Source organism: Pseudonaja textilis, chromosome 14 (assembly GCF_049901715.1).
Source record: "Pseudonaja textilis isolate UNSWEBS1 chromosome 14, rPseTex1.2, whole genome shotgun sequence".
In the NCBI taxonomy this organism is placed as follows: Eukaryota; Metazoa; Chordata; class Lepidosauria; order Squamata; family Elapidae; genus Pseudonaja; species Pseudonaja textilis.
In genome coordinates, this window is record NC_142003.1 from 13526370 (window position 1) to 13541483 (window position 15114).

At 48.7% G+C, this 15114-nt stretch overlaps 1 protein-coding gene across 3 annotated transcripts in view; it reads right to left on the reverse strand.

Annotated features, from left to right (window-relative positions):
- The window catches only part of LOC113438931 (polycystin-1), a 210331-nt gene that overhangs the window by 125890 nt on the left and 69327 nt on the right, over positions 1 to 15114 (reverse strand). For 2 of the 3 annotated variants that reach the window (XM_087912603.1, XM_087912601.1), the window contains exons 5-9: positions 12251 to 12919; positions 10273 to 10456; positions 3672 to 3889; positions 1951 to 2069; positions 1741 to 1867 (exon numbers count right to left, since the gene is read on the reverse strand). In XM_087912603.1, coding sequence (XP_087768729.1) covers positions 1741 to 1867; positions 1951 to 2069; positions 3672 to 3889; positions 10273 to 10456; positions 12251 to 12919 — 1317 coding nt within the window. The remainder of the gene's footprint in view (positions 1 to 1740; positions 1868 to 1950; positions 2070 to 3671; positions 3890 to 10272; positions 10457 to 12250; positions 12920 to 15114) is intronic. The other variant, XM_087912602.1, reaches the window with a different exon arrangement.

The following is a 15114-nucleotide window of genomic DNA, read 5'->3' on the forward strand; positions in this document are numbered from 1 at the left end:
TCTCTCACGTTCTTCTTAAGTTAACAGAGTTCCCCATCTCAGCGTGAAATCAAATTTCATACATTATTGAAGTTAAACACACGACAGCTTCTATCTGCCTGATTTAATGATAACTTAAAATGCCGTTAGCGCCCTAGGTCTTACTTTGCTATCTCGGTATTTTACAGAAATGTTCTTAGACTCAGCCATTCTAAGCTAGAAACAGTCATCCCACTCTCTCCTACAACATTTTTCTCTCCGGAAACACCCTGCAAGTGGAGTAAAACCTGCTTTCTGTTTATTTTCAGCCTCTCTCTTTCTCCTTATGAAAATGAGGGTGCCAGAAAGATGAATAGTAATGGAGAGGGATTTTAGATAGTTTGCATGCCACGTTCGAAGTGGGACTTTTGCATGTGGATCATTCTTTCACAACTGCAGTTATATTGCCTGAAAAATTCACCCAGACTTTCAATAGTTTATGCTGATGAATACTGTATAAAATGACTGCAACTTAAAAACAAACCAACAATCCAAAAAGGAAGAACAGCAAGTACAGTGGGAAAAAAAGGTAGAATAGATAACAAGCACTTCTCGGTCACAGAATCATAGGTAGGTACCTTTAGGTGACCCCATAACCTCTGAAGCCCTCCAAGAAGCTCCTCACCCCTTCACTGGTCCCCGGTTCCACCACCTGACAGTTCATAGATCTTGTATCTTTCCTTGGAGCCCTCAGGACCAACAGAAAACAAGTCCACTCCCACTTCTACTTCAGGTATTTGAGACTCTACTTGTCCCTACCCTACTTGTCAACCTTTCAGTAGGCTAAGTCCTCTGGCCCTTCTTCACGGGGCTGGGATTCCAGGTCCTTTACTGTCTTCACTCTCCCTTGGAACTCACTCCAGTTTGTCCCTGTTCTTTCTGAATTGCGGTGCCCTAAACTGATCAACGGTGCCCCAAAAGATGGAACCATGACTTCCCACGATTTGGACTTCCTGCCCCTATTAATGCACCTCACAATAGCATTTGCCTTCTTAGCAGCGGCATCACGCTGTCAAAGGCTGATGCCAAGAGCCTGTGGTCTGATATGGTCCCCAGAAGAGCAGCTACATCAAGATTTAATGCCACTGGAGGGGGGGTGCTCAGGCTGGAGTGCCTGGCATCAAGAAGATTCGCAACAGGTGTCCCTAAAGGATTCGGCAGGAGAAGGAGAGCGAGAGGAATCGTCACGTATCCAGAGGAGAGCGACATAAGGACAAAAGGCTGTTTTTTCCATGGCTCCAGAGGGCAGGGTAAGATCTCCTGGGCCTTAGGGCAAATAAGCTTTAGTTGAAAGTAAGAACAGTTACTTAAGGGGACGTGGTAGCTGAGTGGCTAAGCTTGTTGATCAGGAAGGCCGGCAGTTCGGTGGTTCGAATCCCTAACGCCACATAACAGAGTGAGCTCCCGTTCCTGGTCCCAGCTTCTGCCAACCTAGCAGTTCAAAAGCATGTAAAAATGCAAGTAGAAAAATAGGGACTCCTTTGGTGGGAAGAAGGGAACAGTGTTCTGTGCAGTTTTGGCGTTTAGTCCTGCCGGCCACATGACCACGGAGACGTCTTCGGACAGCGCTGGCTCTTCTTCGGCTTTGTAATGGAGATGAGCACCGCCCCCTAGAACCGGAAACGACTAGCATGGATGTGCAAGGGGAACCTTTACCTTTACTTAAGAACAGTTGGCCAATGACATCAGAGTCACCATCCTCTCCACCTAACGCTCTCTCACCTTTTGGGTGGGCTGGACGGTGTACTTGAAACCGGATATGGGCCGGCTGCTGTAGCTTCTGGGTCACCAGTTCCAAGGCTACTAAAAAGCCCTCCTGTTGAAATGCCAAGCTGGGAAAGACCAGAGTCTGTAAAAGAGAAGGGCCAAGATTTCAATGAGATCTCTCGTGAGCGATCTCGGCCAAAAAGGGAGGCTACGAGAGATCCTCACCTCGACTGGCCCTGATGGGGCAAAAGGCTCTTCTTTTTCAGTCAGGCTTCTGGTGGGCACGTAGGTGTCGAACGCAAGAGACCCCAGTTGAAAGCGGTCAGCATTTAGAAGAATCTCTCCTGGAAGGAGCAAAGGGGAAAACAGGGTGAAGGGGAGCAACGTGAAGTCTCTTTCTTCTTATTGGAAAGCGATGTTCGGTCCCCAGTGTTTGGCCCCCAAACTTGGCAACTTGTGAACTTCAACTCCCCGAATTCGTGTTTTGGTCTGTGACTGCAAATAAAGTATTATTATTATTATTATAACTCCCAGAATTCCTCAGCCAGTTGTGTCTGTTGCTTACCCGCCAAAGTGGAGAGGTTGCAGAGGAAGGGATCGCAAGTGAGTAAGACATGCTGGCTGAGGAATTCTGGGAGTTGAAGTCCACAAGTCTTAAAGGTGCCAAGTTTGGGGACCTCTGTTCTAAATGGAGGTCTCCCCAAATCCTGAAATCTGAGAATTTTCCTTTGTTTTGGGTTTTCTTCTCTGCTCCAAATAAAACTTTCGCATGGGTGCCTGGGGAAGCAGCAGCATAAAAGGGACACAGGCTTTTATCAGAAAGAGTATCTTGCTTCGAACAATTGGCTCGTTGGTTTTCCCCTCTCCCTCATTTTCTACCATATATTTTTTTCTTTTTTTTTGTTCCATTACATAATGCCACCCACCCACCTCCTGTCCCAGCCACGAAAGAGATCAAACCTGCTCCACTTTCTTTTATGTCAGGCACGGTCAATCTATGAGGCAGCCTGTGTCCTTTTTATCGCTTGGGCAAGACTAATGTCGTTTGTGGGTCTCTTTAATTGATGGGGTTGGAATAAAACCAGGGCTCTTCGGGCTGTTTTCCCTGGAACTTCAACCATGTGGAATTCTGGGAGCTGAACTCCACCAGTCTTAAAAGCTGCCAAGTTTGGAGGCGCCTGGAATAAACGGACGAAGTGGATGCTTAATGCTAGCAGAGGCTTTCAGCACCCATTTCATCACCCTCAAACCACTAGGAACAATTTTCCGTGGGGAGTGAAATATACATGCATCATTTCGTCCTTTGAAACCTTTAACCTCCCCACAGTCCAAGACTTGGTGGAACTCATCACGTGGTGTCCCTGGCCATGTCCAGAGGGCCAAAACAGCCCCAACCAGGAGAAACTCGCTCCTCCTTACTCTAAAGGCAAGGGAGCTTCTCTCTAGGGAAGCCTGCATGGAAGGACACCCCAAAGCCCTGGATTTCTCCTCGGATCCCACTGAGCCAGGAAGGCTGGTGCGTCGCTCCTGGGGAAGGAGACAACTTGCCACAGCCAGCTTGCTGCAGGTCAACTCACTACGGCCAACTCACCGTGGGAACAATTTAACAATTCTATTTAATTATTTAAAATAAATAAAAATTATTTTAATTTTTGCCATTCACATTTCATCCTGTCCTTCCTTTCGCATCCTTTCTTTAATTATTCCATTCCACCGTTTCTTTAGTATTATTGTAACTCTTGTCCTGCAGCGAGCTGGCCTTGGCAAGTGGCTAGGGGGAATTGTTATAGACCAGAGCATAGCTGGCTGGAGAATTCTGGGAGTTGAAGTCCACAAGTTGCCAAGTGTGGGGGCCCCTGGTATAGACCCTCACTCCTGGCTTAGCTCTTTGGAGACAAGACGCTGTGCAGCCCAGTGGTGCCCAAGGACCCCGGAATAAAACCCACCTTGTGGCTTGTGCTCGCACACGTAGCTGTGCTTGGCCGTACACAGATCGGTGTTGCACTGCCCGGCAGGACTCATCCGGACACAGTGGTCAGCATTGGAAGGATGGGGCTCACCCGGAAGCCAGTTCTGGCAGCTCTGTACATCAAAGCCCTCCTCGCCTTGCGGCAAAGGGCTGGGGCTGGCCACGTCGTTAAACCCGATCCAGACATCCAGGCTCCTTTGGGGAGAGAAAGCCCGGGATGGATCAGAGAGACATCAGCGTGACATGACCTGCCTGGGACAGCCTGGCTGACCGTCGGTTCCAGAAGAGCCTTCAGGAACCTCTGCCAGGAGATGGAAGCAGCTGGACTTCTCCAGGAGGAGGAAGTGACCTTCCCTTTCTCAGAATGAAACAGGTTGTCAGGGTTGCCCTAATTAATTGCCCTAATTAAATCATGAGCCTCGAGCCAAGCTTCAAAAAAATCCAAAGTATTTATTAGGATCAACATGTCAGGCATTAACCTAAATGAAGCCAACTCTGGAATACATAATTTACAGTCACCTGTGATCTTGTTTTTCCCTTCTCCCAGCCCAGGAGTGTCATTAATCACATTCTCCAATGAAGGATTTTCACGGGCAGAAGATTCGGTAGCTTAACTACAATCTTTCTAAGATAAGTGTGGAATGTACTTCTGTTTTTAAACTGCCGCACCGCTCCTTCAGATTTCTCCCCCCCAGCCTTGTTTATGGCAACTCGAAAACAGGCATAGGAATGCTTTACGAGTTGACACACGTAACCGGTGTCTGGAAGTATGCAGGTTGCGCGTATGCAGCACAAAGGGAAGCAAAGGCTTGGGTTGGTTCAGGGGTGCTCGCAGGGAGGCAGGGTCAAAAAAGGCAAGAAGAGTAGCTATGGCTACAACGGGGGTGTGTGTCCAAACTTGGCAACTTTTAAGACTTCTGGACTTCAACTCCCAAAATTCCCCAGCCAGCTCTGCTGTCAAGTCTTAAAAGTTGCCAAATTTGGACACTCCTGAACTACAGGATCAAAATCAGGGGTGGTATTCTACCGGTTTGGCCTGATTCGGCTGAACCGGTAGCTCCGAGGATAATCTGTGAGCAAACAGGAGAAGGTCAGTATCAAACCCTCTGTGAGCACGCAAAGCGAGCGTTTGGTGTGCATGTGCACGCAAAGCACGCCCACCAAGCCACACCCACAGAACCAGTGGTAAAAGAAGTTCAATCCCACCGTTGGTCACATGAAAAAACACAGAGCTGTAAGAAATGTCCTGAGATAGTTAAGAGAAGGATTGAGTCAAGGATTGTAGGGTCCTTGAGCCAAGACAAATGCTTTAACTAAAGCAGATAGTTTTTGTTGATCATTCATTTATTTGACTTATCGCTGCCTTCTTGTACAGGAGTTCTAGGTGGCATGCATAGAATTTCTCTCCCACAGTGACCCAGTAAGGTAAACTGGGTGACCAGCAAGAAGAACCTGATCTCCCAGCTTCTAATCCAGCACCTTCCCCATGACCCCACCCTGGCTCTTGACAATGGTTGGGTTCACACATCTGACTAACCATTTCCCAGTCAATCCACTGAAAATTACAACTTCTGTAACAACTCCAAGAGACCACACCAAGGGTTTAGCTATATTGGGATCCTGCAGTTTTAGGCCAGCTGTCCCTCCTGGCTTCACTGTGGTGGCGCAGAGGCAGGAATGCAGCATTGCAGGCAAACTCTGCCCACAATCTGGGGTTCGATCCTGACTGGCTTGAGGCTGTCTCAGCCTTCCATCCTTCTCAGGTCAATAAAATGAGGATCCAGATTGCTGGAAGCAAGGTGCTGACTCCGTGAACTGCTCAAAGAGGGCCATAAAATGCTATGGGGCAGTATGTAATTCTACTGATATTGCTATTCAGTGTCCAGCCCCAACTTTGGGGGAAACTCCCAATAAATGTACCAACTTGTCCCTCCTTCCTTGCAAGGAAGCTTTTGTTTGAAGCAGCCTGCCTAAGCAGGAGGTTCTGTGTGTCCTGGCAACGTCCAAAGCAGGCTGCAGGGAGGGATCGGGGGGGTGGATGGGAGGTGCCTTCCCAGAAATTTTAATTAATTAAAATTTCAGCAGAGTTGCAGCTTACACTGGGCACTGGACCCCTCTGGGCTCAACCTGGCCCATTTTCAAATAGCCACACCTGCATTCAGTTTTGTCTCTTGGGGGGTCTCTCTTCCCCGTGATCCTGTTTGGGCTTTGCAAGCATCCCCAGGCACCCTCTTCCAAGCCCTCCAACATCTCCGCTGAGCAAAGGCCACCTTTCCTTGACAATGGCACCCCATGCTTGGAATTCCTTTCCCAGGGAAACCACCCTGGCATCTGGCCACAGGTCCTTTCTGGGCCACAGTGATATTCTTTCCTCTGACAAGGCTTATTGCAAACTATCAAGTAAGACGGGCAGATTAACAGAGTTGGAGGGCACCTTATAGTTCATCTAGACCAACCCCCCGCCCAAGCAGGAGATCCTACACCATTTCTGACAGATGGCAGTCCAGTTTCTTATTGAAAGCCTCCAGTGATGAAGCCCCCACAACTTCCGAAGGCAACCTCTGTTCGATTGATTGTTCTCACTGTCAGAAAGTTTCTCCTTATTTCCAGGTTGAATCTCTCCTTCATCAGTTCCCATCCATTATTCCTTGTCTGGCCTTTGGGTGCCTTGGAAAATAGCTTGACCCCCTCCTCCTCTCTGTGGCAGCCCCTCAAATATTGGAAGGCGGCTCTCCTGTCTCCCCCGGTCCTTCTCTTCCCTAGACCAGCCATGCCCAGTTCCTGTAACCATATATTTTAGCCTCCAGTCCCCTAATTATCTTGGTTGCTCTTCTCTGCACTCTTTCTCAACCTATTTTTTATGACCAAAACTGGATGCGATACTCTAGATGTGGCCTTACTAGGGCTTTATAGAGTGGTCTTAGTACCTCCCTTGATCTCAGTTGTATCCCTCTGTTAATGCAATTTAGGATTGCATTGGCTTTTTTGGCTGCTGCTGTACACGGCTGGCTCCTATTTAGCTGGTTGTGAACTAAGACTCCAAGATCCCCCTCACAGCTACTAAGCCTGGTTTCACCAGTTCTATATGTGTCCTTTGTGTTTTCCTTGCCTAAGTGTAAGACTTGGGGGGAGGGGCAGAAGGGAGAGGAGGAAAGGCATGGAAACCACCAGCTCAGCCCTGCCCACCGTCATGGAGATGTCACCACCCCCCCACCCTGCACATCTCCTTCCCAACTTACAGATGCAAGAACTTGCTGTTTGGAGGGAGAGGAAGAGCAGCCCCTCCCTGGGAAACCAGACTTCAAAGCCCAGCGTTTTCTCAAGCACTCTGGGCACATCTGGTTGAAATAATGTTCCTCCCCATATGAAGACATTTATCCCTCTCTGGGATCCTTGAAGGACGACACTCAGGCCCTCTGCTGAAGGCCTCTTGCACAATGTTCTCAAAGCGGCCTCTCAAAACACCAGGGCAGCCCAACCTGGCAGGCTGCTGGGCACCGTGTTGGGGATCCTCTTGCAAAACCTAACCCTAACCTCCCCACCCCCCTTCTGACTCACCCACCACAAGAGTGGGCTTCATTCTGTTTTCCTCTCCCCTGAAACCAGCAGCCTCCCCCGAAACGTACAAAAATACTCCCCCTCTACACTCCACCCCTTAACCAAAGTAGACATTTCCTGCCCAATCAGACACCGGTGCACACTTTGTGTCATTGTCCCTTTTGCTCTGTGTCTTTCCTGCCGGGATTTAGTACATTCAGTGTAGAGAAAGGTAAAATCCTACACTTGGGCAAGAGAAACCAAAAGGACACGTATAGACTGGGTGAAACCAGGCTCAGTAGCAGGAACTGGGAGAGGGATCGTGGAGTCTTAGTGGACAACCAGCGAAATAGGAGCCAGCCGTGTGCAGCAGCCGCCAAAAAAGCTAATGCAATCCTAAATTGTATTAACAGAGGGATACGATCAAGATCAAGGGAAGTACTAATACCACTCTATAAAGCCTTAGTAAGACCACACCTAGAGTACTGCATCCAGTTTTGTTCATCACATTATAAAAAAGATGTTGAGACTCTAGAAAAAGTGCAGAGAAGAGCAACCAAGATGATGAGGGGACTGGAGGCTAAAACATACGATGGACGGTTGCAGGAACTGGGCCTGGCTAGTCTAGTGAAGAGAAGGACCAGGGGAGGCAGGAGAGCAGCCTTCCAATATTTGAGGGGCTGCCACAGAGAGGAGGAAGGAGGTCAAGCCATTTTCTAAAGCACCCAAAGGCCAGACAAGGAACAATGGATGGAAACTGATCAAGGAGGAATTCAACCCGGAAATAAGGAAGAATTTTCAGACAGCGAGAGCCATCAACCGAGGGAACAGAAGTTGCCTTTGGAAGTTGTGGGAGCTTCATCCCTGGAGGCTTTCAAGAAGAGACTGGACTGCCATCTGTCAGAAATGGTGTGGGGTCTCCCGCTTGGGCGGGGGGTTGGGCTAGATGACCTACAAGGTCCCTCCCAACTCTGATTATCTGTTATCTGTTATCATAGCTCTTTATGGAGAAAATGGGCTGTTTGGGATTCATAACTGACTTGAATTCAGCGTGCTGGAGGAGCAGGGCCATGCAGCCAAACAGCCTGAAAAGCTCTACTTCTTCTTCTCCTCCTCTTTTTTTTTTTTTTAAATTAAAAAGCGGTTCCAAATTCACACCTTGCCAGATTCCCGCCCTCTACTCGGCCCATTTAAGTCATGTGCAAACAGGATGGCGGGGCTTGACTTCCAAAGATAATCAATGGTTTCTCCACCACGGATATGCTTTGCCAGCCACAGTAATGAAGTCATCTCAGAGAAAGAGCTTTCACAGCAAGAAAGCCACGACAAAAATAGACAAAAATAACTTGCTCGGGCAATCCGGCACGGTCCTCCTCCTCCTCCTCCTCCTCCTCCTCCTCCCCCTTCTCTTCTTTTTTTCTCAAGTGATAAAATTATGCCCAAACGATAAGCAACCATGAGGTTTGGCTCCTTCGCTACCGGCATTGCTGACCCAGAGATTGGCCATCCTGCTCGCTGCCATCCCCAAAGAGGCCCCGAGGTCTTCCTGCTTTCTCATCCAGCCGTGATCTCACGGCAGAAAATCAGCACTGCCAGGCCCACCCACCACTGCCCCCCTGGCACCAGACCCCAAAGAGGGGAAGATTCTTTGCCCAACCCAGCACCCAACCCAGCTCCCTCCCACCCCCAGCAGTTGCTTCAAGAAATGAAAATGTAGGTAGATCAGGGAGCCATCAAGCGACCACAATGTGTGACTCTGTGTGTGTGTGTGTGTGTGGTGGGGTCCTTGGCAGTCACACAGGGTAATGGGAAACAGATTTCCCTGGTGTTGCTTCCCCACGTTTCCCTCATTCGTCTCCCCTCACTGAATTGAGCTGAGAGCCACACTCCGCTGTGTTTACCTCACAGGGCGACCCCAAAAACAAAATGGATGCTGGTACCACAACATTCCCAAGGATTAGGGGTGGTTCTGCAGCCAGCGAGCAAACAGGAAACAGCAAATAGGAAGTCAAAGGGACGACTTTTCAGGAAAAGGTTCGACAGCCATTTGTCTAGGATGGAATAAAGTCTCCAGCCTTGGCCGGGGGGTGGCCGGGGGGGTGGACTAGAAGACCTCCAAGATCCCTTCCAGGGGATGATTCTATGATTGTGACCTCCAAACAATCCAGAGATCTGAACTCCAAGGCCCTATGGCCATATGTACCACAAAAATCTCGTTCTGGTCCCCAGGAACCTCCAAAAATGCGTGCATTTAATAATCTTAATAATTTAATTCTTCACTATAATGTCTCTAAAGGAGAAAAAAATTATATACGTGACCGGAGACTAATCACTGTATTCAGATACCCAAGTAAAAAGGGCCTAAATAAATTTAATTTTATTTTCTTTCATGCCTCCTCCACCTATTTTGGAACATCCTCTGCAAGTACTAAGTTGTGGGGTGTGGACCATGCTTAATGATAGACTGGCTGATCCCTGGTTCTCTCACATGAACATTGACTCAGAAGAAACATCTATGGAGTATTCATAGGAGAAGACGGGTAGCTTCACCCATCCTTGCCAATTCTTCACACAAATGTCTCTCCGCCTTGTTGTTTGTCTTCAACCTGCTTGGTCCCAGCAAAACGAGGAGGAAGTTAGATAAGGAACTAGCACCGGAAGATCGGAATATTCCCAATTTAACACTTTCTCTCCCCTATACATCCATCAGCAAAAATACTTGAATTCCAGTATCATCCTTTAACACAATTAACAGAGTTGGAAGGGACCTTGGAGGTCTTCTAGTCCAACCCCTGCTCAGGCATATCAAAGGATACCATACAAAACCAAACCATATACCTTACCAACCAATGGTCATGTTATTTCAAGTAACTGCAGCATTTCTTAACCCTAGCAACTTTTAAGACTTGTGGACTTCAACTCCCAGAATTCTCCAGCCATCCGTGCTGGCTGAGGAATTCTGGGAGTTGAAATCCACAAGTCTTAAAGTGGCCAAGGGTAGAGACCCCGGAATTAGACAGAGCCTGTTTTTACTAACTTACCTGGTGACACTGGAGACCAAGAAGTTCTGGATTTCGGGGCTGCTGACAAAGGCCAGACTTCCACTGCCGTGCTCTTGGCAAAGCCTCTGGGCCTCCAGCCATTCTGCTTTCTCTGCTCCGAGCCAATAGCAGTGTCTGTTCCCAGGGAAGACCACGCTGTCCGAGGGGCAACCAGGAATGACCACTGCACAGCAAAAAAAAAAAAAAAAGGCACGAGTGAGCTTTTGGACTGTGCACAGAAGAGGCAGGTTCTGCCATCTTGACACCACCAGTTCACTGATGATCTGAGAGAAACATCAATTTTGTCTAAACCTCAAAGATTCTTCTATAAAGCCACGTCTCCTTTTCCACCCTCTTTTGATCTGTGGAAGGTCAAAATCATTCCAAGAAAGATAGGAGTTTTAAATACTGATACAGATTACAGGTTAACAGAGTTGGAAGGGACTTGTAGGTCATCTAGTCCAACCCCCCCACCCAAGCAGGAGACCCTATATCATTTCTGACAAATGACATTCCAATCTCTTCTTGAAAGCCTCCAGTGATGAAGCTCCCACAACTTCTGAAGGCAACTTCTGTTCCATGGGTTGATTGTTCTGTCAGAAAATTCCTCTTTATTTCCAGGTTGAATCTCTCCTTGTTCAGTTTCCATCCATTATTCCTTGTCTGGCCTTTGGGTGCCTTGGAAAATAGCTTGACCTCTTCCTCCTCTCTATGCAGCCCCTCAAATACTGGAAGGCTGCTCTCCTGTCTCCCCTGGTCCTTCTCTTCCCTAGACTAGCCAGGCCCAGTTCCTGCAACTGCTCATCGTATGTTTAGCCTCCAGTCCCCTCATCATCTTGGTTGCTCTTCTCTGCACTCTTTCTAGAGTCTCAACATCTTTTTTATAATGTGGTGACCAAAACTGGATGCAGTACTCTAGGTGTGGTCTTACTAAGGCTTTATAGAGTGGTATTAGTACATTACTTGATCTTGATTGTATTCTTCTGTTAATACAACTTCAGATTGCATTAGCTTTTTTGGCTGCTGCTGCACATGGCTGGCTCCTATTTAGCTGGTTGTCCACTAAGACTCCAAGATCCCTCTCAGAGTTACTGCTATTGAGCCTGATTTCACCCAATCTATATGTGTCCTTTTGGTTTTTCTTGCCTAAGTGTAGGACTTTACTTTTCTCTACGCTGATTTTCATTCTGTTAGATTTGGCCCAGTGTTCAAGTCTGTCAAGATCCATCTGGATCTTCAGCCTATCTTCTAGAGTGTTAGTGATTCCTGCCAGCTAAGTATCACCTGCAAATATTAAGAAGCAGATGTGCCAAGCTCTCTTTTCCTAAACTCAGGTTTAAAGCTGTACAAGAGATACAACAGGCCCTTAAATCATCATTCTCCCAGAATACTTAGCATTGATGAAGTATAGACATTCTGAGCCTACAAACCTGCACACCTGGAAGGAGAGAGGGCTGCAACTACCTGGTCTTGGGCATTTTCATGGATCCTCTTTGTCGCAGCTCTGAGGTGGCTTGCTTATCGTTATGGATAACAGTTCCTCACAACAGCCTCCATCAGCAAAATGCTGTTAAGACTTTTCAAAGCTTGGTTGCTCTAAACTAGAAGTTGTCTCTTCTATCCTAAGATACTTTCAATTTGATTTCTATTTATTATGGAAGGAAAATTAGAGGTTGGGAACAAGTCACTTAATCTTCCAGGGTCATTTTGGGGTTCTTGATGGTTACCTGTCTCTAACCATGAGAAGATCTTCAAGAAGAATTCTCCAAGAATCACGGTTCTTGGAGATTCGAGGCTGGGGAAGGATGGCTTACAACAATGCCCTCCACATATATGAGAAGCTGCCCGAAGGGGGAGATTCAGAAGGAAGAGTAACGTTGCCCGTCCACCCAGTTGGCAGAAATCTTTGTTCAGCTCAGCTCAGAATGGACACATTTAGGGCCATTCAGAGCTTCAGCACGGCTCACTCACTCCTCACCTCTTCCAGGCTCCTGGTCCTGGACAGTGATGTTGTAGGCCACCGAGAGGCCAGTTCCTCCACGGTTCCTTATATGTAGCTGTAAACTTTCATTGGTCTTCACCAAAGACGGACACTGAAGCGCCATTTCCTCTGGGGATGCCTGTACCTCGATTTTGGTCTGCGCCGAGATAAACCGGTTGCTGACAAAAACAGTGGCTGTGACGTTGAAGAGTCCTGGCAACGTGTAGACCTGAAGGATGGTGGTCTTGGTGGTATTGAAAAGCCCCGTTTCATCCCCAAAGTCCCACTGAATGGTTCCCACGGCAACCGGTAGGTGGAGAATGAAAGCCACCTCTTGGTAAGCATTGCACGGTGTCCTGGGGCCCTCCAAGGACACGGGCAGCACAGCTGGGAAGACCCTGGAAAGCAGCGTTGGGCCCCCACAGAGGGGTCCGGCCAGAGGCCGGGCACAGAAGGGCAAACAGCCAGAGGAAACGTTGGGCTCCAGAGCAAAGCCACAAAAGCAGTCGGCTTCCTCACTGAAGCCCCCATAGTCTTGCCCGTCGGCATAGCAAAGGGCACTGCACATCTCCTCCGTCAGGTTCTGTGGCAAACGGGAAGTGAATCGGACGACGGACTCGGCTCCGCCTGTGCTGTTGTCCGGCAGGCAGGCAACATAATCAGCTCCTGGAAGGAGAAGCAACAGAAAAAGCGCAGCCAGGTCAGGCAGCCAGTCCACTCCTGCCATCTTATCCCTCTGGGGATGCTCTCTACAGAGCAGGCCACGGACCCCGTAACCAGTGGTAGGATTCAATTTTTTTTACTACCATTCTGTGGGCGTGGTGTGGCTTGGTAGGCGTGGCAAAGGAAGGATACTGCAAAATCCCCATTCTCTCCCCACCCCACTAACCTGCTTTCCAGCTCCATTCTCCTGGGCAGAGCAACCAAAGGAGACCCAGCCGATCAGCTGGGACTCAATGGGAGGCAGAGAAGAGATGGGGTTGGCGGGGCCAGTCAGAGGCGGTATTGGCTGGTTCTCTGAACTATTGAAAATTTCCACTACCAGATCTCCAGAACTGGTCAGAACCTGCTGAATCCCACCTCTGCGTGTAATTCTGGGCCACGTATCCTGAGAGAGGATGGGTGAAACGGAGGGAGATTCCCTAGGCTAGCAATAGTCAACCTCATTAGTAGACCAGAGCAGGAAACCAATTGAAGACTAGTTTTATTTGCATTGGCTATAACATTGATGTTATTATTGTGTTATTGTGACTATACCTTTTCCCCATTTCTTATACTCCTGTGAGTCAGTCTAGGGAGATTCTCAATCATCCAGGTCATGGTTGTCCCAAAGGTGCTTTTTTTTCCAAAAGGAAAACTTTCTTGTTTGCTTCTTGTTCTTGTTGTTTTCAAATAAAAAAAAAACTAAGGAAGTCCAGTTGCCTTTTGGGGGAGAAAAGGACCTTTAGGGCTCCTGTGAATCAGGGAGGGATCCAACCGAACCGCTTCTTGTTTCTCTTAGACTTAAAAGGAAGGTTTCATCCTCCTTTGCCTAGATAGTGACCTTTGCACATTTCTGTCAAGATCACCCTCTACAACAGGGGTCTTCAAACTTGGCAAGTTTAAGACTTGTGGACTTCCACTCCCAGAATTCCTCGTCTACGCATGTTAGCTCAGGAGTTCTGGGAGTTGAAGTCCGCAAGTCTTAAACTTGCCAAGTCTGAAGACCCTACAACATACATCAAAGAACTGACTTGTGGCGCCTCTCCCAGTGAAACTGGGCTGGAAAACAGGCCAAAAAACGGGCCTCCATGGCCTCCAGCAGCACTCTGCCAGCCGAAAACAGGCCGCACGAGGGCTTTAGGAGGCCCATTTTTCAGCCCGTTTTTCAGCCATGGAGGGCAAAAAGGTGCGTGGGGGGGGCACATGTGGGCCCCCATGCCCCATTTTGGCCTATAAAGTGCTACAGGAGGCATCCATTGTGTCTCCCCCCTCCCACTCCCCCCCACTCCCCGTCCCGCAGATCCGGCCCTCAAACAAACCCAGTTTGAGCACTAGTGGTGGTATTCTACCAGGTTCTGGCAAGCCTGTAGCCGCGATGAGCAGTGGAGACTTAACCTGTTCTCTCCGCCACTCTGCTGTTGAGCCCACCCGCCCACCTGAGCTACCACACTCACCTTTATGCTCTGAATTTGAAGCGCAGCTGCTTTGCACGGCACAGTCGGGTGCCACGCGGCAGCTGCTGAAGCGACCGGGAGAGTGCAGGCTTGCAGGAGGCGAGTTGGAATGCCTCTGCGCCTGCACAAAGTGCGCGATTGGCACACATGTGCACGCAAAGTGTGCGCACGCATGCAAAGCGCGCCCACCAAGCCACGCCCACCGAACTGGTGGCAAAAATATTCGAATGGCACCACTGTTGAGCACCCCCGCTCTACACTCCCTACAAGAACCTGTTCCATTGGGCGGCATGTAGTTGGGCCAAGCCAGGCGCACCAACCCCAAGAACCGGACCAGACCAGGACAGGGGACGGAAGAGCTCAGTTGGGGGAAACCCAATGGGACCAGTTGGGAAGGTCCTGAACACCCACTCATGTGAGACAGACGGACAAGGCTCCCACAACACAGGTATTCTTCGGCTTACAACCACAATGGAGCCCAACGTTTCTGCTGCTAAACGAGACATTTGTTAAGGGGATTTTACCCCATTTTACATCCTGTCTTGCCACAATTGTTAAGCGAATCACCGCAGTTGGTAAGTTACTAATGTGGTTGTTAAGCGAATCTGGATTCCCCATGGACTCTGCTTGTCAGAAGGTCACAAAAGGGGATCCCATGACCCCCCGGGACACGGCAACAGTCATAAATAGGAGTCAGTTGTCAAG